Genomic DNA, 27,211 nt, shown 5'->3' with positions numbered 1-27,211 from the left:
GCCAAATACATATATTAAGAAATATCTAATAAGAACCCAAAACCACCAATATGCAAATAGAGTTCATTTATATTAAAGGTTGTGTTCTGCCAACTCTCCTGATGCAATTAAACGTAGCATTAGAAACAGTGTTCCTAGTACAGTTAAATTCACATTCCTATCCATAAAGTTATTTTGTAAAAATTCGGCATTATTCGTATTTTTAGCAAATGCTTAATTGTCATGTGACAAATAGATTACAAAAATAGTATCGTCCTCTATGTATCGCAGACACACAAGTTAAGTTAATTATCTTGAATGATTGAATGGAGTGAAGTGGAGCTTAAGATAAACATTTATTAGAAGTAATATGGCATCTACTTCCCAATTTATTGGAGGGGCACCAAACCTATTAATGCATGTTGAAGGACTAGTTGTGTGCATGCCAAGTGGTGACATGAACAGAGTAGAGGAACTATAGGCTGATACAAACGTTTGAAGATAACTTTTGGATTATATAGTTTGGCAAAGGATCTATGTTTATAAACATGTCTGCATACTTCTTACTTCAGTAAGCATAATTATACATTTGTGAATAAAATCGTTTTTTACATTTTCCAATATTTTCTCCTTTCGCCCATATCTTCCTCCTATGTACAATTCTGGACCTGATATTGAATGCATAAGCCTGGGGTTCATTTTGAACATACAAGCCAGAGCCAAGTCTTAAGGCCCTGAACTGCGTGAGTGCATTTTAAAATCTGATTTAAAGACAGTGTTTTTCTTTTAACAAAAACTATTATATTCTTATTTTTAGGTGTATGAGCAACAAGAAGATCTTCATTAATAATTGTGCAAGCAGGCACTTCTACACCAGACTGTCCCATGCAGAGTTCTAAGCCTGAACCTGTCCCTGCACAGAGACTGCTATCTGACATAGTACCAACAGTCATGACAATATCACATGTGCAGATGTAAAAAAAAAATGTATATTATAAGCAGCAACAGGTTCGGGCTAAGACCTCGGCATAGAGCAGGCAGGTATAGAAAAGCCCGCTTATAGATGACTGCCTGCCACAGCCTTGGCCTCCTTCTTAGGAGCCATCAACAGGAACAGAGCAGGAAACTGGCAACTGGAGGATAGCAGATTAGCAGACGGCAGCAGAATCTGGGGAGACTGGCAGACGGCAGTGGAGTATGGAACCATTGGTTTTAAATGCCATTAACTATCGGGCCACAGGTGTCATGGGAATCTAGAAAGGAACATGTGGGGAGAAGTAATCCCAGCAATCACTGAGCCTCCTAGTGACAACACTAGTAGGCGCACGGTCTGCCATGCTCAGGGTCGCTGGTTTATGTCTTATAGTCCTGTCAATCTTATACATTATGAAAGTTGCTTTTGTGTTGCATTGGAGAACACCACAGGAGTGTGACTGTGAATATTGTTGTCAACATATGTGATGTGCAAAAGATATCCATGACACCTCAAATAAAATTAACAATACACAAAAAACAAGGCATAGACCAGGGGACATAGCAGGATTCTAGCAATTCTCACTCAGATCAACCTATGGTAGCTTTCCGCATGCAATCTACATTTTCATGTATATACTCTTACCAAAGACTCCCCAGAAAATAGCAAAAAACAAACAGTATACAGTGTGTCAGTATAAGTTATTGGAAGAATACATTTACTCTGTTAAACTACTTGTGGTAGCTGCTTTCAAATGATAGAACCTGCACTAATAAAGCAAGTTACTAAGGAGGATTCAGCAAGAAGTGGTTTTGTAGCGCTAGCTCTTTCGGTTCACTATTCTGACATTTTCGTGTCAATTTGTATTATGAAGATATCCCTGATATTTATGGTTACTACTTTAATTAATTACAATCTACTGCAAGGAAATTGTATACCTTTAAATGATTCTATGTATGTTTCTTTGTAAAATGTCCAAATATAAAGTGATTAAAAAACTTCTTAGAAATGTGTGTGTTTTACATGATTAAACATTCAGAATAAAGAATATAATTACATATCTGTTTGCTTACTGTGCTGCGGAACTCAATTTTTATCTTAGTGTAAGAGCATTATTAGGCACAATGCCAGCAAATAAAGAGCCATTTTGTGCTATCCATCAGGAAGCCATTTTACTTTTATCAGTGAATGTCTCTTGAGGATGCCACTTACAAAGCAACAATCAATGAATTGGGTTTTACACCCAATAGCTCAATATTCGAGTCACTGGGGTCATCAAATGATTTCCAAGGTAAAATACAATAAATGTACATTGCACAAAACAGACAAAAAGCTAAAAATAATACTTTCAATCTTCACAGTGTCCCTGAATATGCCCTATATACACATATTCCTCATATAAAGCAATCATTTTATGGCCACAGTTAAACATTGGCATTATATTGGAGTGTGCATTTCTTTCGAAATTCTTAGCAGAAAATCTGTGATTTCCAGGTAGTAAAACCAGATTCTGCACAATCAGTACAATGACTCATTACATCCCTTTCAAGCATCAGGCCATTGTTATTTATGTCATTTCTTTAATCACATTTTCCAGATGACCAGTTTCTTTGTTAGCCAGACATTGATCCGACCCTATGCTGCTGGAGGACATCCTCTCAGGCTCCTGTGTTATCTTATCAGTCCTGCAATTGCCTGTGACATCAGTATATGAACTGGTTTAATAAAGAACACTTGCACTATTAACATTTCATAGTCTTTAATTAATTTTCAAAGAATAAAAAAATACTGTTTCCAAACATGCCTTGAATAATGAACAGTATGCACTATAGACTATGATAAGGGATACAATCTTGTGTTGTATGCACTCTTGATAAGTGCATACCAGGAAACTCATTGGCAATTTATACCAGAATCCTCAAGGTCCATTGTTCCACATTGTTTTTAAGACCCGATATTAAACAACAACCTCTTTCTTACAGCATGGTTAGTTTTAGGCACCTTCACAAGCTATTAATAGCATATCATATGTAGGAACTAGTTACAGAACAGCCTGAAACTTATGGCCTTATTGACGCATGGAACAGCATTTGGTTACCATTCATGAAGATGATTCAGCCATCTTGTTTTCATACAGGGAAAACCTGTAGATCGATAAATGATGTTTGGCTGTTAAAGCAGGTCATGTTTACATGGCCAACAATCCAATGGGTACACACGTCTGTTCTCTCATGAAAGCTAATCGGATTAAACTGCCTCAACAAGCAAATTATTACCACACTTGGGATATAATTAATGTCAATTCCTTGCATTTTAGTTAAACACTCTCTCTAGCAATTGTCTGCTAAATTTACTATGAGATGACCTTTACTTTTATGTCTACTTAAACATAAGATTTTTTTATCCCAGTATTTATATTATTTATATATATATATATATTTTTATATATATATATATATATATATATATATATATATATATATATGAAGGGACAGTATTCCTTTACAAAAAGGGTGCCAGGTCGATAGGGAGGGGAGAAATACACTTACACACAAATTCTGAGAAAAGAAATATAAAATGAAGGATACCAGTGGTTTACACATGACAAGGGTTCTATTACCGTTTATTATGTCAATAAAGTCATACTAGTTTATTAAGTGTACCAAGAGATGACATAAAAAGCACACAGTCAGTTCCACAGAGTGTACAACCTTGTTAAGAACTTGCAGTCTGTTGCACTGGAACCACTGGAACAAAGACATGATAAAAATGTAAAAATCTGTTGTTTTCACACATCTCCATAGGTATATGCTAAGGAACACATATCTCGGAGAAAAATGAACTCTAACATTGTAGAGACCTCTGGATTTACATTTGGAAACCAAGCTTTATTTTCCCCCGGATAAATTAGCAAACTTTCTTTTACTAAATCAGTGAGGCATAATTTTTCTCTTGTAGACAAAAGCAATAATTATCTATTAATTACAATATACTGGGGCTATAAGTGTCACATCGCCTTGTACCTTATAAAAACCATACAGATCAGTAACCTAGAAACAGACATCTTAAATTAGGGACTGCATTCAATTAGTCCCTCAACACTACAAAGAGATCTTCTTTCGGAGGCAGCACGCCTGCTTCTTGTTCGTTCATGTAATACTTTGTCAGCGCTAAACAAAGTATCAAATTATCATCAAGAGTCTTGTTTATTATTAGCTAAGCATCTAAATATTTTCGAGAACTGCTGTTATTGTAAGGGACGTTTAACTAGCTTTTGCATAATGGTGCAGACATTCGGTGGCATCTATGCCAAGAGGTGTTTTTCTTTTGATTAATAACAGGTGTGGTGATAATACATGCTTTTCTCCTACCTCATCATATGCATCTAAACAAATGGCTACAGCTAATTCACCAGTCCTTTCTATAAAGGAAGGAGAAAACAAATACTGCAAGCACTGTCAATTTTGAAGATACACAAAAATGCACATTTTTTAACTTTGTTTTCCCCTAGATAAGTAGATGAGCTACCCGTAGTGGCACCAACCTAGACCCACCTTAAGGCTCCCATGTCAAGCCAACTCACCCTCCAGAGGCATATGTTATCCTCAAATGTAAGGACACAATGACAGAAGAGGAGAAATCAATTTAAGGGTTTCTACATTCTGGCTCGACACACATCCTAACCTGTTTAAAAAGCTCTACTTTGAGTATGAGGCTTTGATGTTGGTCTCAGATGCAGGAATGGAAGAGCACAAAGGTAGGAATAAAAGCTAAGGCAGAAGCTGATGGCAACGGTGGTCACATTGAAACACAGAAAATGCGATAAGCTGGTGTAGAATTAGTACATTTAAATGTCTTCCCAAAATAGCATCCATTTTACATACACCTAACACTGCGTTAAGCGTACTCCTGAATTAGCTTAATAGTGTTTTTATGGTAACCTGGAAATTTAATTGATTTCACCTTTCTTCTGTTGCATACTATTGTCTCTCTTGAGTGACAGAATTTACTATACACATTTCTTCTCCTAACTTTGTTTTCAAGCCATAAAGTGCTTTTTGGATAAAACAGAACAAATTCTGGGGATACAGCTTTTAAAAATACTCTGTAAAAAGAATAAAAACCACAAATGGTGCAATAACGTTTAAAAGGTTTAAAACAGCCCCCACTAGTTGTGCCACACTCACAAGATTGTAGTAGGAACTGCGCCTTAAAGATAGCCTGTATCTTAGGAATCCTGAAGATTTACTGGAACTTTTTAAAACCACCTCAAAGTTTTAAAAACCGGTCATCTGCTGGATACAAACGGATGATAGGCAGGCAGGGTATCTTCCAAAAGTTCTTTATTTAAAATAGCCCATTAAAAATGCTTAATGTTTCAAGAAACTAAGTCCAACGCGTTTCGTCATATGTTGACTTCATCAGGGACTAGTTATAATACATCAAGAAGCATAAGCTAACAAAATATAAACTAAAAACCCTTGCCCGCCCTCTCCTTAAATCATCCAATCTGTTCTTCTATTGGTATAGAGTATTTTTAAAAGCTGTATCCCCAGAATTTGTTCTGTTTTTCCATATACCTGTTATAAGGGGCTTTTTGAAGGAAGAGTCCTTGGGGAAGCTACCACATATGTGTTCCGAGGAATGAATAGAGGGTTAAAAAGCTAAGTACCCTGTTTTTATATTTTTTCATTCTTGTAGTACACAGTTACAACTGTATCATAAAGTGCTTTTTGCTAGTTCACTTAATGCCACCAATTATTGGGTTAAGCAGCATCCCATATGCAAAAATGTTCTCTGATAAACTATAATGATTTGTAACTCTATCTTTCTTAAAAGAAGCAACAAGCATTTTTCAAAACTGCAATGTGATGTCACAATCCTTGATGCCTGCGCACATACGTCCAGCAATTGAGGCATCCGTCTCAAAAGTGTCGAGCATACTCTTAAACATGCAAGACTTCCACCAAGGTCAGTAATGGAATGCCCCTCTCTACACTACATAAAAATTAATTTTAGTTATGTTATACTAACTGTTTAATACAGGACTCTGGGTGCTACTATGTGGGAGATATATAGCTGGCTGTCTATCCACGTCTCCTATGTAGATACATGTCTCTATTATTAAAGATTATTATTATTACTTTCTTTTATTTATATAGCGCCAGCATTTTACGCAGCATGTCTCACAATACATATATTCAGGGGGTATGACAAGACTAGAATTGACAGAATAGGACAATACATTAGGTGGAGAGAGGCCTGCTCGCTAGCTTACAATCTCTAGGGGTTAAATGTCATATCAACTAGCAGTGACAACATTTTGAAGGCCACTCTGCGCTTAAACAGAGAACCCGCTGCCACTAGCTAAAGGTATTTTCTAATACATAATATTACAGTATTAAATTGTTAATTACTGCTTGGTACTTGCAACAATCCACATTTTTATAGTGCATTATATATATATATATATATATATATATATATATATATATATATCACTGTCCTAAATACATTCCTGCCAATAACATGTGGAATTGAAAATGAGCAGGCAATATAACGGAAACAAACTTGTAGATGTTGATGAACCAGATTTCTGGTTATTCTAGGTTTCCAATGGATCAATGTTACCTAATATTATGTTACAATGCAGACAACGGAGAACTGTTTTCCTTTTTAAATATTATGCTGCCATCTGGTGGATCAAATTGAAGGAAAACACAGTGAAAAACTTCCCTAATGTTACATGTAATAGGATGTTTTTTTTTAATCTTTTCAATATTTAAAATACTAATTTAACATTGAAATAGTACAAATACCTTCCGGCATCATGTGTGATAGCACCACATTAGTATGAGCACGATCTCCTTGAGGCATGCAGTAAAGAGAGACAAAATAATATGCTGTATTACCTGAGGCAGATGCAAAGCAGCCTGGTATATGCGGTGACCATATGGTGCTGTAGACAATATTTTCATGGCCAGTAAAAGTGCACAGAGACTTCCCAATGGAGGGATCCCACTGTCATTTAAGAGGATGGAAGATACAAGAAGTTACATAATACAGTGCAACCTGCAAATATATCAAACAGGCAGTTATTCAATATACTCACATGTCTTCCTGGCTGTTGATCCAGAGTACAATTGTGTTATGTGATCTTTTATTTATGATGAATAAAAGGTAGGGTTTTAGGATAACTTTATTTTTTATAATGCTTTGCAAGCGATATCTTTTCTGATTTAGTACGACTGTACTGAACATAAGCTGAGTATAAGAAGAAGACTGAATGGTGACACAGACCTAGCTCTAGCTCAGGGGCGTCCAACCTGCGGCCCTCCAGCTGCTTCAGGACTACATCTCCTATAATGCTCTTTCAGCTAAGGGACTGGGGATGTAGTCCGGCAGCAGCTGGAGGGCCGCAGGTTGGACGCTCCTGCCCTAGCTGGTAACTTGAACACCTACAGACTAGAATTAGGACTTGTGTAGGGCCAGGCCTTATTAATATGTAAAAATATAGTACTAAACATATATATAAAATTATAGTAAAATATATGAGAGATTTATTCCAGTGCTCCAATTAGTTAAGATGTTATCTCATATGTTTCATATGAGAAGGTGTCATATAGCACAAACTGTTTCCTATTCACTGTGGCAACCAATATGCCAGTAAATCTATAGGTGAAATACTATGTATGCTGAAAGATTTCCTCATTTAAACCTCTATATTAGTGGTACTAAGGAGAATGAGCACAGTATTCACGGAAGGGATGGAACGGTCATTACATGCCAATGCCATATCTGGTATACATTTTCTTGTATTCAGAACTTTTACTGATGAAGTTTCAATTTCCATGTCTGAGCGCGTAAATGATGAAGGCGTAAAAACAATACTGCTTATGCTTTAAGTACCAAGCACAAATGGGCACGGCAGGATCTCCCTTTAAAAGGTCAAGTTTCAGTCAAAATTATTGTAGTCGATTCAGATATAACTTTTACGCTACCTTCACGGTTTGCAGACAATATTGCAGCAGTGCTATTTTTTAAGCCATTGTGTTAAACATACCGTAAAACAATGATGTTATTCAAAAAAGTTCCAAAATCTGTAAAATTTTCATTTAAACAACCTGTAACTTTTTTGTATCAATGACAGTATGTTCTTTCTATATGTTATTTGCCCAGTCTTAAAGCAGCTGAATTTGGAAGCAACTCAGTAAAAAGAGTATTTGCTGCCAAGTTCAGTGAAGTGTGTAGAATAAGTTGAAACGAAACAACCGATCCATTACTTTGTTATGTGGTTGAGCAGAAAACAGATGTTAGTCCCAAATAATAGTTTAACCCCTTAAGGACCGGGCTCATTTTTCGTTTTCTACCCTGTGGGACCGAGGCTGTTTTGACACTTTTGTGGTGCTTGTGTTCAGGTGTAATTTTCTCCTCATCCATTTAGTGTATCCACATAAGTTATATATTGTTTTTTTCAGGACAAGATGGGCTTTCTTCAGATACCATTATTTTGATCGTATCATCTTATTTACGATAAAAAAAATAAAAAAAACATGGTGAAAAATTGAAAAAAAAGACATTTTATGACTTTTATTTGAAAAATCTTTTACTCACCTAAAAAAGCAAGTAAAAAAACTAGCTAAATAGATTCTAATACTTGTCCTGAGTTTAGAGATACCCAATGTTTTTATGTTTTTTTGCTGTTTTTTGTACGTTATAGGGCAATAAGTACAAGCAGCGTTTTATGATTTCCAAATCTTTTTTAACAAATCTGGTCAGTCTGCCTACATCTCCTCTTTGGAACATCTTTGAAGCCGGTTAACTCAATTTAACCCATTCAAACCATATATTTTTGAAAACTAGACACCCCAGGGTATTCCAAATGCTGTTATTTTAACCCTTTCCATGCACCAATTATACAACTACACTTTGTCAAACTTTGTAATAGTAATTTTTTTTATTTTTTTTTCCACACAAATTGTACTTTAGTTATAGATATACAGGTTCTGGTATATGTCACTATCAAACAACACCCCAATGTGTGTTCAGGAACATCTCCTGAGTACAGCGATACCCCACATGCATGGGTTTGTCAGATTGTTTGGCTGGTAAAAGGCTACTTTTGGGGCATGCGTAATTCAGGTGGTCATTTGGTCATTCTGCCTCCATCTCCTCTTTGGAATATCTTTGAAGCCGGTTAACTCAATTTAACCCATTCAAACCATATATTTTGGAAAACTAGACACCTCAGGGTATTCCGAATGCTGTTATTTTAACCCTTTCCATGCACCAATTATAGAACTACACTTTGTCAAACTTTGTAATAGTAATTTTTTTCACACAAATTGTACTTTAGTTATAGATATACAGGTTCTGGTATATGTCACTGTCAAACAACCCCCCAATATGTGTTCAGGAACATCTCCTGAGTGCAGTGATACCCGATATGCATGGGTTTGTCGGGTTGTTTCAGATTTAAAATGCCACATTTGGGAAGTGCGCTTTTTTTCTCCATTTTGGTCAGTCTGTACCTATGCCCTATCTGTGAGCTAGGCCACTCCAATTTACCCCATCAGCCATTTTTTTTATATATTAGACACCCCTTGGGTATTTGAAGTGCTTTTATTTTAACTCTTTGAGATTTTTGAGAAATTTTAGCACTTGCTCAAAATAATAAACTTAATTTTTTTATTTTTTTAATACTTTTTTTATATTTTTTTTACACATTTTGCTGGTACTGGATGGTTCATCTAGTGACATCACTGCATAATTATTTTTAAATGTTAGCACATTTTTTTTTTTTTCCATTTTTTTTTTGAATATTTTACTAATCACATAGTGATTAGAAAGCTGGGCTCCATTGACTTGCATGGTTGAATGCAGTACCTGTATTCAACCAGCAAGTGGAGCCAGTTCTCTAGAGGGTCTGGAGACCATCTAGCAAACTTTTTCTTGTTTGTTTTTTTTACAGAGCGGCGGCCATCTTACTTGATGGCGAAGATCACCGGCAGCTGCGGCTGTGACCGCTCTCCGGAGCGGTCACAGCCCACCTAAAGGTAAGTGTTTGGTGTCGCTGGATGCCTCCTGATCGAGGCATTCCAGCGACACCATTTAAGTTTAGGAGGTGATCGTTGATCGCCTCCTAAACGCTTTTAAAACGGGCGTCCGCCGCCATACAATGTATGGCGGCTGTTGACGCCCCGGGGAGGGGCCAGACATGGCCCCCGATGCCGATCTCGGCCTTGCTGAATGCCTCGACATCGAGGCATTGCAGCAAGGCCGTTTAAGCGAAGAAAGTGATCCTTGATCACTTTCTAAGCTTATTTAACTTTTTGACGGTTCAGGACCGTCAAAGGTCATTTAGTGACCTTCTTGTCATGACGGTCCTGAACCGGCAAAGGTCGCGAAGGGGTTAAAGGATGAGGGCACCCTAAAAATATCTGATATTAGAATAGCTACTGATAAAGCTAAGCTAAATCTCGTCATTCTGCTTAAAGTTGTGACAAGAAACTTTGCCTTATAAAAAAAGCAGTTCTTCAGGGATGCACAGAAATATAAAAGAAGAAAATACATTCAAAGCCTAATTCTGAACAGGCTAGTGGTACTAATAAGGTAAACAAAGGAGATTGGAAAATCTTGCATTAAGTGTCTGTAAGACAATAACTTACCAGTTTAGCTGTGTGATCCCAAGAGCCTGATACTAATAACTGTTCTCCACGTGTCTGGCTCCAATCGACACTGTAAACCTAGAAGAAAAAATAAATGGGAATATATTATATATATATATATATATATATATATATATATATATATATATATGTGTGTGTGTGTGTGTGCATGTTCAGACACAAATATTAGTAAATATGAATCTTTAACCTCCTCAGGTGATTGTCTTGGCTTGAGGCGTAACTTGAGGGTCTGTCAATATATGTTGCTATATAAATGCTTTAGACTTGAGAAAGGGAGAAGAGCTCCCGAAAGCTTGTCATTCTAAAATTCTGTTAGTCCAATAAAAAAGGTATTATCACAAGATACTTATTCCATCTGTTATTTGATATTGCTATATAAATAAAGAATAACAATGAGCAAAAGAGGCATAACCAGGACACACAGGCAGAGAGCGACATCACTCGTAAAAGCGGAGTTCACATAAACTATATGCCACTGTGCCCCCCTGATATACTTTATACCCCCTATATGCCAGTGTGCCCCCCAGATATGCCTTTTACCCCAAGATATGCCCTCTGCCTCCCAAATATGCCTTATAACCCCCGATATATGCCCCTCTGCGCATCGCCAGTGAAGGACCCAGGTCCCCTGCAGCTCTGCGGCGGATCCTACTCTCTGGCAGCCGGCGAACGCTGCGCAATGCGCACACACCTCTGCTGGTCGGTACTTCTATGGTGGATCACCAGAAGTTCATGTCACCCTGGTGCTCCATCATAGAAGCCCCGGCAGAGGTGGAGGACCGTAGCGAAGGATGTCTGCGCACATCGCACAGACGCCCGCCGACTGCCAGAGAGAAGGATCCAGGTCCCCTGCAGCGCTGCGGAGGATCTGGATCTTAGTGTTATTACCCAACCTTTGTTTGAGGTTGGATTTTAACATGAGGGGTATTTTTCAGAGCATTAGTATTATCGATTACAGTGGGGCAAAAAAGTATTTAGTCAGCCACCATTTGTGCAAGTTCTCCCACTTACAAAGATGAGAGAGGCCTGTAATTTTCACCATAGGTACACTTCAACTATGAGAGACAGAATGGGGGGAAAGAATATAGGAAATAACATTGTAGGATTTCTAATGAATTCATTGGTAAATTCCTCAGTATTTGGTCACCTACAAACAAGCAAGATATCTGGCTCTCACAGACCGGTAACATCTCCTTTAAGAGTCTCCTCTGTCCTCCACTCGTTACCTGTATTAATGGCACCTGTTTGAACTTGTTATCAGTATAAAAGACACCTGTCCACAACCTCAAACAGTCACACTCCAAACCACACTATGGCCAAGACCAAAGAGCTGTGGAAGGACACCAGAAACAAAATTTTAGACCTGCACCAGGCTGGGAAGACTGAATCTGCAATAGGCAAGCAGCTTGGTGTGACGAAATCAACTGTGGGAGCAAATATTCGAAAACAGAAGACATACAGGACCACTGATAATCTCCCTCGATCTGGGGCTCCACACAAGATCTCACCCTGTGGTGTCAAAATGATCACAAGAACGGTGAGCAAAAATCCCAGAACCACACGGGGGACCTAGTGAATGACCTGCAGAGAGCTAGGACCAAACTAACAAAGGCTACCATCAGTAACACACTACGCCGCCAGGGACTCAAATCATGCAGTGCCAGACGTGTCCCCCTGCTTAAACCAGTACATGTCCGGGCCCGTCTGAAGTTTGCTAGAGAGCATTTGGATGATCCAGAAGAGGATTGGGCGAATGTCATGGTCACATGAAACCAAGGTAGAACTTTTTGGTAGAAACTCAACTCGTCGTGTTTGGAGGAGAAAGAATGCTGAGTTGCATCCAAAAAACACCATACCTACGGTGAAGCATGGGGGTGGAAACATCATGCTTTGGGGCTGTTTTTCTGCAAAGGGACCAGGACGACTGATCCGTGTAAAGGAAAGAATGAATGGGGCCATGTATCGTGAAATTTGAGTGAAAACCTCCTTCCATCAGCAAGGGCATTGAAGATGAAACGTGGCTGGGTCTTTCAGCATGACAATGATCCCAAATACACTGCCCGGGCAACGAAGGAGTCCAAGGTCCTGGAGTGGCCTAGCCAGTCTCCAGATCTCAACCCCATAGAAAACCTTTGGAGGGAGTTGAAAGTCCGTGTTGCCCAGCAACAGCCCCAAAACATCACTGCTCTAGAGGAGATCTGCATTGAGGAATGGTCCAAAATACCAGCAACGTTGTGTGTGAAAACCTTGTGAAGACTTACAGAAAAAGGTTGACCTCTGTCATTGCTAACAAAGGGTATATAACAAAGTATGGATATGAACCTTTTTTATTGACCAAATACTTATTTTCCACCATAATTTGCAAATCAATTGTTTAAATTAAATCAGACAATGTGATTTATGGACTTTGTTGTCTCATTCTGTCTCTCATAGTTGAAGTGTACCTATGGGAAAAATTACAGGCCTCTCTCATCTTTGTAAGTGGGAGAACTTGCACAATTGGTGGCTGACTAAATACCGTATCGGCCCGAATATAGGCCGCACTTTTTTGTCTTTAAAGTGGGGGTGCGGCCTATATTCGGGGTCTAGCGCCCGACGACCGGGACATGCAGTTCCGGGCGCCGGGCAGGCAGCGGGGTTAGGATACAGATCCCCCGCAGCGGTGCAGGGGACCTGCATCCTACTGTCTGATACGCTCAGACAGCCTCCTCTGCCGGCACTTTCCACAGGGGGAGTACCGGCACGGGAGGTTGTCTAAGCGCATCGCACGGACGCTCACCGGCAGCGGCGATGCGCCGTTGCCGGTGAACGTCCGCACGATGCATTTTAACCCCCCGACTTACCAGGGCAGACTCCCGGGTGTCTTGCAGGGCCGGCGGAAGACATCTACGCAATACGCGTATACAACTTCCGGTGCCGGCACTTCTGCTGAGTGCCGGCACCGGGAGTTGTATACACGATGTGCATAGATGTCCCCCTCCGGCCCCGTAAGACACCCGGGAGTCTGCTCTGGTAAATCGGGGGGGGGGGGGGACAGAGTGGCAGCATATCTCGGGGGGGGAGGACAGAGTGGCAGCATATCTCAGGGGGGACAGAGTGGCAGCATATCTCGGGGGGGGAGAGGACAGAGTGGCAGCATACCTCGGGGGGGGGACAGAGTGGCAGCATATCTCGGGGGAGGAGAGGACAGAGTGGCAGCATATCTCGGGGGGGACAGAGTGGCAGCATATCTCGGGGGGGAGAGGACAGAGTGGTAGCATATCTCGGGGGGGAGAGGACAGAGTGGCAGCATGTTTATTGGTGCTTTTTTAAAAAACTTTTTCTTTAAAAAAGCACCAAACTTTTAGGGTGCGGCCTATATACGGGGGCGGCCTATATCCAAGCCAATACGGTACTTTTTTGCCCCACTGTAGTTGTTGCAGCCCTACTGGCATCAGCCATCTTTTTGAATGTGTATATTGTGCTTGCTCTGTGTTATTCTGATTTGACCTCAACTAGTGCTTTGACCATCCTGACCTGTCTCCTGTCCTGGCTTCTTCTACGTCCTGACCGAGTCTGCCTTCCCGGTATTTTGATCCTGGCCTATTTCCAACAATATGCTTATCTCCTGCTGGCTGTTGTTCCTCCTGACCCTGGGTTTGTCCATCTCCAGTGTACCAGTCTCATCTGTCCCTTGACCACGCGCTGTGGGATATCCAGGTATTAGCAGCCTACTGCTTATGTATTACCTGGTCCGTCATCTCTCTCTGTTACTAAACACTAAACTCAATATCCACATTTATATTTGCATATAACTATTTTTGTAGGAAAAGGGGGATCTGAAATTGTAACACCTCTGAAGAAAAAGCAATACAAAGACACATATTTCCCTTCTGCAGGCCTTAATTATAATCATCAAGGCAGTAATTTAGTACTGGTTATAAGTAGCTATTCCTAGTTAGCATGACAGGTGCACTGAAATTATCTTCTAGGCTGTGCAATTTGAAAATATGCTCTAGTCACTTTTATGTACAGTATGTATGCCACATATAGATATTTTCTATTCCAGTAAAAAAAAGCAGTTGTTACAGAGAATAAGAGCTTTAGAAAAAAGATAAACGCTTCATCGCTATGGTGTATGTTTTCATTATTTGGTACTGAAAATTCCAAATTACTATATTATTAAAAGCATACTAGTATTTAATTATATTTGTTTGCAGCCTTTGTAGTGCCTGAAATGCCAGGCATGACCTTTACAGTTTACAAACAATGGCAACTATGATTACTTAGAGTTATTTTTAAAAGCACCAATAACTACTTGACATTTTCCATGTGGTCCTTCTTTTACATACCTTGTGTAACCCTGAAGATATCTGAAGAGATTATGGGACCACTGGTCCGAAGGACATATTAACTTAAGTACATGAACAATTACCCAATGATTTTTCTTATTTTTATCTTCTAAAAAAATGAAGAGCTTGCATTTTTGTTTGCAGGGGACTAATATATTCTGAGGGAGCCCCACTAACTGATTAATCTTATTTGGTATCAATATCTCAGTTTATAGTACAGTAACATGGTTTGATTTGGTTCCTCTCCTTTGCTCATGTTGGCAATCCAGCCTATTTAGAATGTTACCATGATAATGGCAGACTTTTATGGGTGCCAATTACTAAGAGTTATACACACACAAGCACACATTGTACCACCAGCTTTTGTCAAAGTTTGCAGTAGTATTTTTTTCGTGTTTTGTCCAGATACATTCTACTTAAGGTATGAACTTACAGCTCCTGGTAAATGTTACAGTCAAACAGTCAAACAACACACCAAGCAGCAACATCTCCTGAGATACAGTGATATGCATGGGTTTGTCAAGTTATTTGGGAAGCAAAAGGCCACCTTTGTGAGTTGTGCATTTTTGGGGGAATTTTGACATCTGGTAAGTCTCTCCCCATGTCCTATTTTTTTAACATATTTGAACCCAGCCAATTCGATTTACTCAGTCAAATCATACCTTTTTTAAAAATAGACACCCCTAGGACATTTAAAATGCCAGTTTTTTTAACTCTTTAAACGTAAGGATTTTTGTGAAGATATAGTGCTAATTTTACGACTTGCTCATAACACTGAAGAAATGACACTGCTACAATGTAAAGTAGTGAGTGTACAGCCTGTATAACAGTGGAGATTTGCTGTCCCCTCAAAATAACCACACACAGCCATTAATGTCTAAACATTGGCAACAAAAGTGAGTACACCCCTAAGTGGAAATGTCCACATTGGGCCCAACTAGCCACACACACCCCCGGTGTCAAGGTCTCAGGTGTAAATGGGGAGCAGGTGTGTTAAATTTGGTGTTATCATTCTCACACTTTCATACTGGTCACTGGAAATTTAACATGGCACCCCATGGCAAAGAACACTCTGAGGATCTGAAAAAAATAATTGTTGCTCTACATAAAGATGGCCTAGGCTATAAGAAGATTGCCAAGACTGTGAAACTGAGCTGCAGAACGGTGGGCAAAACCATACCGCCATTTCACAGGACAGGTTCCACTCAGAACAGGCCTCGCCATCAAATTGTTCTGCATGGCTGTCATCCCAGAAGGAAGCCTCTTCTAAAGATGATGCACAAGAAAGCCTGCAAACAGTTTGCTGAAGACAAGCTGACTAAGAACATGGATTACTGGACCATGTCCTGTGCTCCGATGAAACCAAGATAAACTTATTTGGTTCAGATAGTGTCAAGCGTGTGTGGCTGCAACCAGATGAGGAGTACAAAGACAAGTGTGTCTTGCCTACAGTCAAGCATGGTGGTTGGAGGGTCATGGTGTGGGCCTGCATGAGTGCTGCCAGTACTGGGGAGCTACAGTTCACTGAGGGAACCATGAATGCCAACATGCACCGTGACATATTGAAGCAGAGCATGATCCCCAGAGCATGAGATTGGGCCGCAGGGCAGTATTCCAACATGATAACCCCAAACACACCTCCAAGACGACCACTGCCTTGCTAAAGAAGCTGAGGGTAAAGGTGATGGGCTGACCAAGCATGTCTCGATACCTAAACCCTATTGAGCATCTGTGGGGCATCCTCAAACGGAAGGTGGGGGATCACAAGGTCTCTAAGATCCACAAGCTTCGTGATGTGGTCATGGAGGAGTGGAAGAGGACTCAAGTGGCAACCTGTGAAGCTCTGGTGAACTCATGCCCAAGAGGGTTAAGGCAGTGCTGGAAAAAAATGGTGGCCACACAAAATATTGACACTTTGGACCCAATTTGGACTTTTCCACTTAGGGGTGTGCTCACTTTTGTTCCCAAGGTTTAGACATTAATGGCTGTGTGTTGAGTTATTTTGAGAGGACAGCAAATGTACAGGCTGTACATTCACTACTAACATTGTAGCAGAGTGTCATTACTTCAGTGTTGTCACATGAAAAGATATATACATATACACACACACTATATATATGGACACAGTGAAGGAAAAATTATTTGATCCCCTGCTAATTTCGTATGTTTGCCCACTGTCAAAGACAAGATCAGTCTATAATTGTAATGGTAGGTTTATTTGAACAGTGAGAAACAGAATAACAACAAGAAAATCCAGAACAACACATTTCAAATAAGTACTTTTCCCCCATTTTAAGTCTTCAAAGTGGGGGTGTGGCCCATAATCGGGGTTTAGCGCAGGGATGCGCAATTCATATCGCCCGAAGCCCAGGACATGCAGTTCAGGCGGGTGTTTTTTTTTTCTTTTTCATTTAGCCTCAGGGTTAGGATCCAGATCCCCCGTAGCGCAGCAGGGGACCCGGATCCTACTCTCCGGCAGCCGGTGGACATCTGCACGATGCGCGTAGACAACCTCCGCTGCCGACACTCCCGTCGGGGGTTCTATGGTGGAGCACCAGCGTGACATAACATCGCGCAGACATTCACCGGTGCTTCTTTGTCATAGAAGCAATGGCGGAAGTGCTGGTAGCGGCGACACCAGGGAATCTGGGGGGGGGCACATCTAGGGAGCAGAGTGGCATTTCGGGGGGCATAAAGCATATTTGGGGGGCAGAGTGGCATATCAGGGGAGCAGAGGGGAATGTCTATAAGTGATGTGCATTATGAATTAAGGAGGGGACCTTAAAATGGCTATTGGCTTTCCAAATGTCTGTTTATAACCTATGCTGACAAACTGCATAGAAGATACCAAAAATGTTAAAATACATGTATTCCTATTTATTAGGTAAAATACCGTTTTACCACTCCACTAATGTGTATTTTTTTTCTTTAACCCCTTCAGTCCCCTATGGACGTACCGGTACGTTCAAAAAACGCATCTCAAGAATCCCCTTTGGGCGTACCGGTACGCCCTGCCCTTCTTGCAGTGGCAGGGACACATCCGGAAGGTCCCTGCCACTGCAGGTCATCAGAGGACAGAATATCCCCTGCACTGTGATCTCTATGCAAGTTTGTGGGGACTTAGTTTGTGGAGACTTACATAGAGAACACAGTGTGATCCGTGCAGGGGGATCGCAGGGAGGAGAGTGAGAAACCATGTTTCTCACTCTTCTCCCATGCTGACAAATGAAACAAAGAAAAAAATTGTTAGTGATTTAAAAAAAAAAAAAATCACTAAAATAATACAATGAATAATAATTTTTAAAAAAAAACAATAAAGTGAGCTAAGTGATGTCATTGTGACATCACTGGCATTAATAACATGTTCAAGAGGTCCCTAAGCGGACCTCTAACCATACTGCACTAACAGTACATTTAAAAAAAATGTATATATAAAAAAGATAATAATAAAAATACAAAAACCCTTACATCCCATTACCCTAACAAAACATCTAAAAAATATATAACCCTCCTGCCCCCGTTCACAACCCCCAAACCTGTTAAGCCATAAGCATAAAAATTCTATGAATAATGTACACCTAGTATGTTCCCTATAAGTGCTGGAAAAGTATGGAAAATCTATATAAATTAGGTATTTCTGAAATCAGGACACCTGAATTGATAAACTTGGAGGGGATTTTCCATCACTTTATCTAATTTTGTGAGGATTCAGAGCAAAAATATATAATAATTTTCGCTAGTTTTTACAAAATTTCTCATCCTAAATTTTCAGCTAATCATCTAACTATGGTATCAAAAGAAAGCTCTATCACTCCTTGAAAAAACAATATATAGTATACATGAGTACATTATTCGCAGGAAAGGAGAATAATCGCTGAACCGGCAAAAATAGCAAGATTGCTCCGGGACTTGAGGTACCAAAAACCCCTGGGACTGAAGGGGTTAAAATAGCACCAAACTTTTAGGGTGCAGCCTATTTTAGAGCCAAAACGGTGTGTGTATATACACACACACACACACACACTATATACATATTTTTTTGTTTTGTTATTTTGTTAGTACTATTTTTTCTTTACACTTTGTTGGAACTGGACCGTTCCTCCTTGGGAAATTATTTTTACATACCAAATATTTTACTATGATACAAATACAATTATTTTTTTAAATTTATTTTACTAATCACATGCAAACTTGTTTTTCTTTGTAGTGCGCCGTCATCTTGCGAGAGGCAAAATCTCTTGCAGTATTGCTTGTGACTGGTCTCTGGAGAGGTCACAGTGTGTCCTGGGGTGGGTCTTCGGTGTTTCTGAATGCCTTGCTATCGAGGCATGTCAGCAACACTGTTTACGCTTTTTAAACCAGATGTCCATCCCCATATTATATATGGTGGACATTGACATTTGGGGGAGGGGCACAAGTGGCCTCTGCTGCCGACCTGAGTGTTGCTGAATGCGTTGTCATGACGTGCCAGGCACATCAATTATCACCAATGGCAAGTTTTTTAGTGACGTGTCTAGTCCCTTTGTCATAAAGGGTTCAACCATTCATCCACAGAGGAATTTCTGAAATACTTGAATCATATTAAAATAAACAATATAAATAGGGTACAAGCTAATCTAAAAAAGCTTCCTCCTTTACACTCCAAATACACACCTACACACTAACCCAACGATAACACCGCAGAGTTTATTTGTTAATAATGGGCCTCCAAGTGAATCTGCAGAAGATTTTCAGTTGCTTCACTATACATTGAGAAGAACCAGAGAAAGCAAGGGCTGTGCTGAACCTGCATAGTGCATAGAACGCCAATGATTGAAGGAAAACCTATAGAACATCTGATGTACAGATAAAGTTCCTTTTTGCCTATGGCATGTGGTTCATACCACTGTAGTTTTGGTGCCCTTCACTATACCTCATGCAATCTTTTTTGACAGCATTTACACGTTGGCGACTTACCTCTTGAGTGTGTTCTTTCAAGACTTGCAGTGGACCCTCTGGCTTCGATGTATCCCACATTTGAACAGACCCATCGCCACTGGATGTTACCAAGATATTTTCGCTGACCTCGCTCCATGTAACATCAAACAAGGCATCAGTCCAATCAAAGCTATGCCAGATAACAAAGAATAATTTCTAAAGGTTAGTGAAATCTCAGCAAGGGAAATTAAATTATCTAAAATGCATACATCTTAAATGAATATAATAAACGTAAAGCACATACTAATACAAATAAGTGTAACAATAAAATGCTATGCACAGCATAAACTGTATGGTTTCTACATGATGGTTTATTATGAACTATAGAGATTTTGTTCAACTTAAAAGGTACTGTTTCACGTAGGCAGCCTCTTAAAATATCCCCAGGTAAGTGCTGCATTATGTAGAGAGAAGTAGAAGAAAGCTATAATCTGTCATTTAGTTTTTCTCCTTAATGCTGCCTATCTGTTTGTGATGGGACCCTCCATCACTGGGACCACTGGAGAGGCCTCACTGCCAGCCTCCTCCTTATTGACTATGGGCCCTGTGGTTACCCCCAGCAGTATATCATTTCATCACTGGCTGAGGGGATTATCTCCAGCAGACAGCCAGGATCTGCAAGCAGGGAGTGACCGCCATTGTTTTAATTTAATATCAGACCCCATAACATTATTATGTTGTATACATCAGTCCCCCTCCTATTGAATTGTTAATCCCGCTACTGCCCCTGTTGTCTCTGGGAGGCAGATTAAGGGGGCGGTTTGTGTCCCAATATCTTATTTTTTTTATGTTAATGTGTGTTTTGCTGGATATATCCAGCTCTGTGTGTCCAAAATAAATCAGTCTTCGTTTGGTTTTACCCTACACTGAGTCTCGGCTAGTGACTGGGAAACCGGGGAAAGTGTGTTGCCCCAGGCCAAGGGAGCACAAGTCAGCGGAGGTAGTCGGTCGGACTAACCAGATCCGTGACACTGTTCAAAACTGTGTCCTGTCATTCCTCAAAAGCCCCTACACAAGTGGAGAGAGACTCTATGGAACTCTTTTATACTCCAGCTTTGTCAGCAAAAGAAAACTACATTAGCATTAGGTGCTACTGTTTTCATCAATGCTTGGTAACGGAGGCTGAACGCTGAAGAAATTATTACCAACAGAGGAAAAGTCTGCATTATTAATTTGAAGACTGGAGCGATCATCTGTCTTTATACTTTTTACATAGACAGTTTGACATAAAGTGCTTTTTTGTCTTATTTATCTATTTATATTTATTAATCTATATGAATTTTCTGTTTACTTTTATACTGTGTCTTTTAATTATTTATTGTATTTATTATTTGGAATATACCCTAGCGTCGTGTGGATAAATTGGCACTAGTGTGCTTTTTTTTTTTATTACCATTAATTACCACTAATAACGACCAGTATGATGATTTCTGTTCCTGATCGCTAACCTTAATGTGCAGTGGACAGATTCCAGTAAATCATATCAGCATACCAGTTAATATTGGGAGTTGAAGAACCTAAAAATCTTGGTGATGTAGGTAACATCTGTATCATAAGCTACTGTTTACAAACATGGGACAATAAAATGTTGAGACCAAACAGCCAAAGATTACCAAACATCATAATTCCTAAAGGAGTATCATCTTGGAATAGTCTCTAAATTGCTGTCAGAGCAAAGATGTTAGACATCAATGTAGAAAATGACTGACCAAAAGTTGTCATTCCATGAGACCTATGTCAGCTCTGATTCAGGCATGCAAAGAATCTGAATCACAAACCATGGCCTTGTGTATGTTAGAAAGGCCTACAAAGTCCATTACAGTGAATCTCTAAGTGCTAAATATGACACTGAACATCTCATTTTGCCAAGAGTACTAACAATTGTATTTATTACAGGCATGATAAAACTTAAAAAAAAATAATTACACAAAATGAGCATTACCTCTTGAGAACAACTAGTCCAGCGTCATTTTGTTCTAGAACAAGCAGTGTTCCACAGCCTAAAATTACAAAAACAAAATAAGAATAATAGTAGCAAAATGTTGTTACCACAATTTTATGCTTCCACTTTTATTAGCACATGGTAAGGGTGGGGGAGGGGCAACAAAGTAAGCTTGGGAAACCACTATGTTATAGCAAGAATTGCTGACAATCTGAGGAAAGAATTACGCTATTGCTGGTTTTAGAAAATACTGAATGTTAATTATTATTGTTTTAATCTAGTGATCTGGCATGTAGAAAACATTAGTGGAATATATATTGAGTAATATCCAAAATGTAAATATTGCAAAAATGCTAGATACGAATGCTACAATCTAACTCAACTGGTACCATTTTAATTATATTATTGAGTTTAATAATGAGCAACATAGCAGACAAATGAATGCTGCTGCTGACTGGGCTATACCCATTGGTGCTTTGTTGATAGGGCCGCTAACAATTTTACAATTAAATATTTATAGTTATAAAAAATAGGAAGCCTCTTCACGTAACCACTACCCTGTATTGATTTTTATGTAATCGCAAAGCTAGCATGTCCTATGTCTTGGTTTCTCCTCTGTATGATTGGTTGCAAGTTCACCACTCTTCAAAATATGACACTACTTTTGTTGGGTATAAAATTTGCAAATGATGCATTATACTAGAAAATGAATACACAAAAATATATCAGGAGGTTACTGTATATATGCGCATATGGCATCAACATAAGAATAAGACTCCAGTGTGCACTGAGTTTGTGTGAAACCATTATTGATTTTCAAGGACTTTACTATACATAAGTGTAGATTTGTGCAAGCATTTCTCAGCATCTCTTCACAATGTTTTGATGACTTCTTGATGGCTGGTGACAAGTAGGGTGACCACATTTTATTTCTGCCATTCAGGGACACACTATGAAGCACATGAGATTACAGACACAGGTATATATATATGCATTAGACATGCATTTTTAACTACATAATATGTACTTATCTCTTTGAAGTAAAGACCATGATTAAAATATGATTTCAAAATAAGAGCTAAACTGACAGTTAGTTTTCATTCTTTAATATTAGACCCTACTGCCAATGCCGATATATATTAATATTAGACCCGGCTGCCAATATATATAAATATTAGACCCGGCTGCCAATATATATAAATATTAGACCATGCTGACAATATATACCGTATTTGCTCGATTATAAGACGAGGTTTTTTTCAGAGCAAATGCTCTGAAAAATACCCCTCGTCTTCTAATCGGGGTCGTCTTCTAATCGGGGTCGTCTTCTAATCAGACCTCAAATAGAGGTCTCATTAGGAGACTAAGATCCAGATCCCCCGCACCGCTGCAGGGGACCTGGATCCTCCTGTCTCACCCCCCCCCCATCATACACTCACTTACCGGTGCTTCCTGCTGTGTTGCCGGGGCAGCGGGTTGACGTCCACGCGATTCGCGTAGACAACGTCCGCTGCAGCCGGAAGGAGATGTGGCTAGCAGCGGGGGTTGTCTGCGTCCTTCGCGTAGACCTTCCCCGACTGTCAGAGACCAGAGTTCCCCGCACCGGTGCGGGGAACTCAGATCTCTGACCTCTGACAGCCGGGGAAAGTATACGCGACGGACGCATACAAACCCCCGCTGCCAACTCCACCTCCTTGCGGCTGCAGCGGAAGGCGACGTCAACCCGCTGCCCCGGCTGAAAGCACCGGTAAGAGAGGGGTGAGAGAGGGGTGAGAGGGGGGGAGAGAGGGGTGAGAAGGGGGGAGAGAGGGGGGAGAGAGGGGTGAGAGAGGGGGTGAGAGAGGGGGGAGGGAGAGTGTGTGTGTGTGTGTTAGTTAAATGGGGGTATAGGGTGTGTGTGTTTAATGGGGGCATAGGGCATTTCTGGAGTGGCGTTAAGGGGGAATTTAATAGAGCACTCTGCCTCCTGAAATGCCTTATACCTCCCTATATGCCATTCTGCCCCATAATATGCCTTTTAACCCCCTAAATGCCAGAGTGGCATATAGGGGTATAAGGCATTTCTGGAGGCAGAGTGCTCTATACAATGCCTTTTAACTCCCTAATGCCACTCTGCCTCCTGAAATGCCTTATACCTCCCTATATGCCACTCTGCCCCATAATATGCATTTTAACCCCCTAAATGCCAGAATGGGATATAGGGGTATAAGGCATTTCTGGAGGCAGAGTGGCACATAGGGGGTCAAAAGGCATACCATGGGGCACAGTGGCACATAGAGGGTTAAAAGGCATATCATGGGCCACAGTGCCATATTGGGGTGGCAAGCCTGGGGGCAGATGTGCGTAACTGGGGGACAGGTTGGAAAATACAAGAAATAAAAACAAAAAAAATATTTTTCTCAATCATAGCTTTTATTAAAAAAATAGTTTACATGAATTAACATTTACTGGTAAAACTTTTTTCCTTTGGGGTCGTCTTATATTCAGGCTTTTTCTTTTTTCCTAAGTTAATATTCAGATTTTGGGGGGTCGTCTTATAATCAGGGTCGTCTTATAATCGAGCAAATACGGTATATATATTAGACCATGCTGACAATATATATATAAATATTATACCCTGTTGCCAATTCGTTTTATATTGAAACTGGGCCCTGGGCCCTGCTCCACGCTCCCTAGCATGCAATAATAATGTATGGAAACATAGCATTGCAGGTATAGATCAACAGAACCCACAAACCCAGCATTGCAGGTATAGATCAACTGGAAATCACATGTAAACTCAGCACTGAGGGTATAGCTCAAATAAAGACCACATGGAAAAAGCACTGCAGGTATTGATAAACTGAATAAGACATACAAACTCTGTATTTGCAGGCACACAAATAATGTATGGAAACATAGCATAACAGATATGGATCAACAGAATAACACACAAACCCAGCTTTGTAGGTATAGATCAATTGGAATTCACATAAAAACTTGGCATTAAAGGTATAGATAAAAAAAACAAAAATTAAAGGCATGGATCACAGGTCGCACACCCCAAATCCAGCCCTGGTGTTCACATTGACCACATAGATCCTGACCAGCACCCAAATTACATGCATAGGACTTGCGATCTTTGTCCCCAAACACCCTGCCTGTGCCATCTTGGTCCCCAAGGCTCAGAAACTCTGCATGTGCCATCTTTGCCTTTCCACAAATCAATTATACATCTATTATGCACACAAACACTTTTACAGCCACTCACTAATTCACACTTTCATGTACATAATTCATTCACACAATAACTTATTCTCTCACTCATTCACACAAATCATTTACACATATTCATTAATGCATTCTCACTAATGCATTAATTCATACTCTTACTCATTCACACAATTCATCCACACATTATTTCATTCATTCTCACTCTTTATTTCAATATTCTTACAACCCCTTTCTCACCGTCTACCCCCTCTCCCCTTCTCACAATCTACCACACTATCCGCTCCCCTCCCCTCCCTACCTCCTCACTATTTACCCATCTCCCTCCCTTCTCACTATATACCCCCTTACCCCATCTCCAGACCAAATAGTAAAAGTAACAGAAACATAAACTAAATGATTTTGGTAGAGTCCTCCCCACTTAGTAAATTTATTCAACAGATTCAAGATTATTTTTGTAAAAATGAAATATAAATAATGAAATGACTCTAATCAGGAGATGTCGAGAAACATAAATCTGGTCACTGTTCAGCAGTGGCACCTACTGCGTAGAAGAAATCCTAAGTGAAATTGCAAAAAAAAATTATATTTATTTTAGTATATGTTTTTTACATAATATTTTTTTTGTTTCTATGGTTTTTAAAAGAAAGCCCTACTTGTCTTGAAAAAAAGGATGTCTAATTTGTATGGATACATCAAACACAGAAAAGCGGAATCTTTATTAAACCAACATAATGCTAAAAACGGGGGGGGGGGGGGGAATACATTATTTACAGTTTCCAAAAAAAAATTCTTGGTAACGAAGGGGCTAACTTGCCAGGACAGCCCTGATAACCATTTTCCCACCTGTCACCTTTCTGGCCAGTGATCTAAAGTGCACCATTCCTGCAAGTAACTGTGTAAAAGTATCATAAGGCTAGATGGCAAGCTTACAAGGATGGTTCTCAACTCCTGATGTATCTGTATGTATTAATAATAATAATAATAAAATCAGCTGTTTTCAGCTAGCGATTTACATTAACACCTACACTGTGTTTCTGATCCATTTCCTGTTTTTTTAATGGACAAAATTAGCTTTTCTTTGAAAAACAAGGACATTACTAAGTGACCCCAAACTTTTGAACGGTAGCATACCCATCACAACATTATCTCGTACTCTGGACTGAGCTGCGGATTTGGTCACCCAAAAACTATCAGATTCCGTAGCACTTTTAGAACGGGGAGTATTTTAAAATGAAGAATAACATTAACACTGATAATATCTATTAAACTGGAAAGTATAAGTTTGTGCAGGACCACATTTTACATACACTACAGGCCAGCCTATGGCTTAATGGTTATCCCATGCGCTGTGGATGGCAGGTGCGCTGTAACATAGGTAAAGAGTGTGTGGGTGGTAGGTGGTGGGGTATGTGTGTATGCACTTAATCCTAATGGGCTGTTCCAAAATACTTCTACAGGGGTCTCAAACGCAAGATTAACTAAAATACTTCATTAAAATATTACATTTTTATCACCGCAGTAAAACTACAAAAAGCTAACAAGCTGTTTCATGAACCTGTAAACATGCAGGTATTTAAATAGGGAAGCCTCCTTCACCTGATATGCCATAATTTTCAGAGGTGGCACATGCCAACCGAGATGGGATGTAGGGGGAGAACTCCACTGCATATCCGTGCCTGCCAGGGATCCGGATAGTCCGGGTAACGCTACTTCCTGCTGCCATGGCAGCCAGGACATAAAAACAGCCCCGCTTGACAAGGCTGGTTGGCAGTGACCTGGGGAAGATAATAGTGCTCTATGATGAGGGAAATGACGTGCACATGCTTCGCTACCGGCTACACTTCCCAGTGTAACAGGGCGAAAGGAGGAGCCTGCAAACACATATGTAAACAGGAAGATACACAAAATAAGAACAAAGTACCGTCACAGAAAAACTGGGAGTGGCTAATGAAACGAAGCCTTAAAGGGGCGTGACCAAGTCATTCCGCGTCCCAAGCCTCGTTCTTGTGTGACATCGATGACTTGGGAGACAAGTAGTTCTGTCTTTATGAACGGAAGGCATTAGAAAAGCAAGCGATTTCATTTTCAGATGTGTTAGGTATGATCG

General features: G+C 39.9%; 1 protein-coding gene across 2 annotated transcripts in view; it reads right to left on the bottom strand.

The window, feature by feature from the left end:
• PEX7 (peroxisomal biogenesis factor 7) overlaps positions 1-26,928 on the bottom strand; it is a 91,709-nt gene extending 64,781 nt beyond the window's left edge. For both annotated transcript variants that reach the window (XM_053461040.1, XM_053461041.1), the window contains exons 1-5: positions 26,701-26,928; positions 21,892-21,949; positions 19,929-20,079; positions 10,621-10,698; positions 6,865-6,973 (exon numbers count right to left, since the gene is read on the bottom strand). In XM_053461040.1, coding sequence (XP_053317015.1) covers positions 6,865-6,973; positions 10,621-10,698; positions 19,929-20,079; positions 21,892-21,949; positions 26,701-26,827 — 523 coding nt within the window. In that variant the 5' untranslated portion in view covers positions 26,828-26,928. The remainder of the gene's footprint in view (positions 1-6,864; positions 6,974-10,620; positions 10,699-19,928; positions 20,080-21,891; positions 21,950-26,700) is intronic.
• Between the last annotated feature and the right edge of the window lie 283 nt (positions 26,929-27,211).

The sequence above is a fragment of the Spea bombifrons genome, chromosome 3, assembly GCF_027358695.1.
Source record: "Spea bombifrons isolate aSpeBom1 chromosome 3, aSpeBom1.2.pri, whole genome shotgun sequence".
Classification (NCBI taxonomy): domain Eukaryota; kingdom Metazoa; phylum Chordata; class Amphibia; order Anura; family Pelobatidae; genus Spea; species Spea bombifrons.
Note: the sequence above shows the minus strand (reverse complement) of the source record. Positions and strands in the feature narration are given on the sequence as shown.